This window comes from Propithecus coquereli, unplaced genomic scaffold (genome assembly GCF_000956105.1).
Source record: "Propithecus coquereli isolate 6110/MARCELLA unplaced genomic scaffold, Pcoq_1.0 Scaffold439, whole genome shotgun sequence".
NCBI lineage: Eukaryota > Metazoa > Chordata > Mammalia > Primates > Indriidae > Propithecus > Propithecus coquereli.
In genome coordinates this window covers 2292795-2297214 of record NW_012150163.1, presented here as the reverse complement: position 1 = coordinate 2297214, position 4420 = coordinate 2292795, and the positions used below count along the sequence as shown (strand labels likewise).

Genomic DNA, 4420 nt, shown 5'->3' with positions numbered 1-4420 from the left:
GGGGGGCCTGGCGCTGGGGCTGCACCCCGGGGGCGCGCAGGGCGGCGCGGGCCTCCCGGCGCAGGCGGCGCTCTACAGCCACCCGGTCTACGGCTACTCGGCGGCGGCGGCGGCGGCCGCACTCGCGGGCCAGCACCCGGCGCTGTCCTACTCGTACCCGCAGGTGCAGGGCGCGCACCCCGCGCACCCCGCCGACCCCATCAAGCTGGGCGCCGGCACCTTCCAGCTGGACCAGTGGCTGCGCGCGTCCACCGCGGGCATGATCCTGCCCAAGATGCCCGACTTCAACTGTGAGTACCCACGCGGCCCCCGGGCGGGTGCGGGAGGACGGCCGCGGTTCTCTCGCGCATCCCCGTCCACCCGGCACCTCCTTCCCTCTGCTCTCGGCTCCTCGCAGAGCGAGCTGTGGAAGCGCTGCGAGCCGCCCCGGCTCTGCCCGCGGCCTGCGAGGACTCGCACGGGCTCCGCGGGAGAGACTGGCGGCGAATTATTAAAATGGCCACGCGCGGGCCTTGCTTCTCTTCCTCTCTGAAGGGGAAGGGGCAGTTGGAGGTGTGAGACTGGAATCTAATGATTAACCTGCGGGCTAGAGGAGGAAGTGGCGGGGGAAGGCGAGCTGAGGAGCGCCCTGCATTAGCCCGGCCTGGGAATGGGGGTGTGCGTCTCAGACACCAGGGGCTTATCACCGGGAAAGGAACTTGGCTCGGTCCCCCATTCTGACCTCTAGAGAGACCCCCGTCCGCTCCCGGGAAAGGGAGAGTTCCGGGAGCAGCGAACTAGAGAAACAGGCTTCGGGAGGCCCAGGGCTGCAAGGCCAGGGCCCAGGCGGACCTGCAGTGGCCCTTGCTGGGGCGCCACCCTCCCCTGGAAGGGCTCTGGGTCCCGGGCGCGATGTCCGAGAAGGAGATGGCCTGGCCTGAACTAAGCAGTGCAAGGACTCTAAGCAGCAGGTGCCCCTCCCCTGAATCCATGGTGCCCGACAGGGTATCAGCTTCCTCCCCCAGGTGGGGGTGAGGCAGGCCCAGTTACCCCCCATCCAAGAGCCGCTAGGCTTGGGAGGAGGGCTTCCTCCTCACCCAGGCTGGACACCTCCCCGGAGGCCTGGGCCCACGCTGGCTTTCCTGGCACGCACGGACACAGGGGCTGGTGCTCCAGGCCTGGCTCTCCCAGCTCGCCCCACCCGGGTCAGCTACCTTTGAGTCAGGCCAGAGTAGAAGATGTATAGGGCTTTACACTTCCAGCCGCGAACACCCAAACAAAGAGGCCCCATTGTTTCTGTCTGAGTGGATTTGTTTAGACTGGGGAAATGCAGGCAGGGAAGGGAAAAAGCAAAAAAGAAAACAGAAGTAAACAGTCCAGAATTCAGATTCCTCTGCTAGAAGCCACGGTTGTGACTAAACAGAGAAAAGCTAGGACCCTAGAGGCTGGAGAAGTCACAAGAGGGTGAGAAAAATCCCAGCATGCTCACTGTTTGCCCACAGCCACCCCGGGCTTTTCCCAGCTTGGCCCCAAGAAGGCCCTAATGGCCACCCATCCCTTCCGTTGGAGAGTCAGCTCCTACTGGCTCCCAGCAAGAGGAGGCAAACTCCCAAACACCTCTGTTTGGGGGCAGTAGCCCCAGACATTTCTGCTAACCCCCTGTCAGCCACTTAAACCCGGGGCACCCTTCTGGGCCCCTTCTGATAGAAAGCCACCACACGGATTTTCCAACATGACCTGCATTTCCCAGACCTGGGGCACTTAGTCGCCCACCCTGGGGCGGGTGGTCTCCACACAAGCCTTCTAGGGCTCCACAGCCACCAGGGTGATTTCTGGGATCTTCACAGAGCCCAAGGTCACTTGGAAAATAGATTAAAGAGGGATACCTTTGCCAACACACCTGCCCACCTCTGATTCCTCATCTTGACCTAGATGTGGCCACATTAAAAACAGCCAGCTCTGAGTTGGGAAAAAGAATCTGAACAGCACAGCCCTGAAGGGCGACGGTAGGCAGGACGGCGGAATGTGTCCCCAGCTCTCCTTTCTGGCCACTGGAAAACCTGTTTGGTTTCCTTTAATTGGTTGTCTCTGCGTGTTGGATGGCATTTCCCAAATGGTCCCTTCGGAGCCAGCGTTTTAATTAAAGTTCTAATGTATTGTCAAGTTGGGAATTCGGGGCCTTGTTTAACTAAAGCAGGGGGCGTGGGCCTTCCCATAAAGCAAATTGCCCATCCCGGGGGACCTGAGCTCATCCAGGCCCGGCTGGCCTCTTTTCTTTCCTTTGCTTTCTTTCTTTTATTGTCTAACACTTGTCAGGCTCCTGGGAAATCAAGGGAAGTCTCGTTTTGAGGTCATAAAATTCTCTGTGATGTAACCGTGCGAAATTATGTAAATAAAGCCGGACAAGGCCTCCTTGAACACACAGAAAGCCAGATCCGCCTCTGCCTCTGCCTTTCATTTTCGTAATGAGAATTGGCCTGAAAAGGCTCCCAGCCTCCCCAGGCTTTGCCTGTTCCCTGAGGAGGAGGCTTGTCAAGAAAAAGAATTTGAGAGTGGGAGAGCCCCTGATTAATACACATATTTAGGCCCCAGATTTGGTTCTTGCCCTCTCTCCCTTCCTCTTGTGTTTGTTTTTCTCCTCCTCCTCCTCCTCTGTTCTAAGGAGGTGGTGGTGGGGCTCCTGACCCACAGGACCAGTTCTTCCCCACCCCAGTTGGGATCTGAACCCAAATCCTGGAAGGTGCAGCGAGGAGGGGGAGGGGCTTTGGCTCCTCTGGGCACTGCTCCTCCTGCCTCTGGGCCAACCTCTTCCTACCAGTGCTGGCCCAGGTGGAGAGGGCCCGCCCAGGTGACAGGCCCCCTTTAATGGGGACACTCAGAGGCTGTCCCAGACAAAAAGACTTGATCCCATGAAACCCAAACTGCTCAGTTCCACTCTGGGTCCTGAGTCCCCTGTTCCTTGGGCAGCGGGTGCGGATGCTGAGGGAAGAGCCCCGCTCTGCAGCCGTGGGCTTTGGGGAAGTGGTGTGGGCAGCATGGGGGAGAGGGGGCTGCGGACCTCACTGCCCTTTCCGCACCGCAGCCCAGGCGCAGTCGAACCTCCTGGGGAAGTGCCGCCGGCCGCGCACGGCCTTCACCAGCCAGCAGCTGCTGGAGCTGGAGCACCAGTTCAAGCTCAACAAGTATCTGTCTCGGCCCAAGCGCTTCGAGGTGGCCACCTCGCTCATGCTCACGGAGACCCAGGTGCGCGTTTCCCCCCGCCGCCCCCAGGGCCTCTTGGCCTTCCCCGAGACACTGTCACCTCTGCACTCTTGAGCCGCCGCTGTCTTGGGCATCTGGATCTGCGCCTGGACGGTCCACCTGGCCGGCGCAAGGGTTCATATGCCTGAGCCCAGCGGTCTGGTTCATAGTTTGGGGTGGGGCCCCCCGCATTTAACCACCATTCCCTTCGTTCTGAAGAAGGTGGTGCCCAGGCCACATTCGAGAAATTTTGCTCCAGAAAGAGATGAGGGAACATCCTGAATTTCCCAGAGATGTACCCTGCTGTTTTGGGCCTCCAGCCGCACACCGAGGCCGCGGGTAGAAAGTCAATGGCCAGGGGCGTTGGGACAGTCCAAACCTCCTTGGAGCCCCCAGCCCAGTTCTGGGGTTTGCTGACCAGTAGGGGTGGGGAGGAAAGGAAGCCACCAGCCCCTCCCCGGCACCTAAGTCCTCCCATCTCAAGTCCGCCCGCGGGTCCGGGAGGCGAAGGCGGGGTCCCGGTGCACGCAGCTGGGCAGCAGGAGGTGGGAGCCCAGGGCGGAGATGGCCGCTTTCTCACGCCCGCTCGTGCCTGCAGGTGAAGATCTGGTTCCAGAACCGGCGGATGAAATGGAAACGCAGCAAAAAAGCCAAGGAGCAGGCGGCGCAGGAGGCGGAGAAGCAGAAAGGCGGCGGCGGGGGCGCGGGGCAGGGCGGCGGCGCGGAGGAGCCGGGCGCGCAGGAGCTGCTCGGGCCGCCTGCGGCCGGGGACAAGGCCGGCGGACGCCGCCTGCGGGACTTGAGGGACAGCGACCCCGAGGAGGACGAGGACGAGGACGACGAGGACCATTTCCCCTACAGCAACGGCGCCGGCGCCCGCGCCGCGTCCTCCGACTGCTCCTCCGAGGACGACTCGCCGCCCCCGCGGCCCGGCGGGCCCGGGCGCCAGCCCCCGCCGCAGTAGGAGCCCGCGGCCGGCAGGTGCGGCGCTGCGAGCGGCCTCGGCCCGAGGCTTCGGAGCCCCTGCGCCCGCACCCACCGCCCCGGCCCGGCCTGCGAGCGCGGCCCTGCGCCTCCCCGACCGCGCGCCGCGCCCGGAGCTAGGGGCCTCGGCCCCGGGTCCTGGGCGTCCCCTTTGGGCCGCAGCGCTCGTCCGCCCTTCCGCAACAGCGAGAGGGACACAGCGGGCTCGAACTTGAAC

The 4420-nt window shown here is 62.9% G+C and overlaps 1 protein-coding gene across 1 annotated transcript in view; it reads left to right on the top strand.

Annotated features, from left to right (window-relative positions):
- Positions 1–4183, top strand: part of MNX1 (motor neuron and pancreas homeobox 1) — a 4465-nt gene extending 282 nt beyond the window's left edge. Inside the window, exons 2-4 of the mRNA XM_012654152.1 lie at positions 3–290; positions 3062–3222; positions 3818–4183. Of these exons, the coding sequence (XP_012509606.1) occupies positions 3–290; positions 3062–3222; positions 3818–4183 (815 nt within the window). The remainder of the gene's footprint in view (positions 1–2; positions 291–3061; positions 3223–3817) is intronic.
- The last annotated feature ends 237 nt before the right edge of the window (positions 4184–4420 follow it).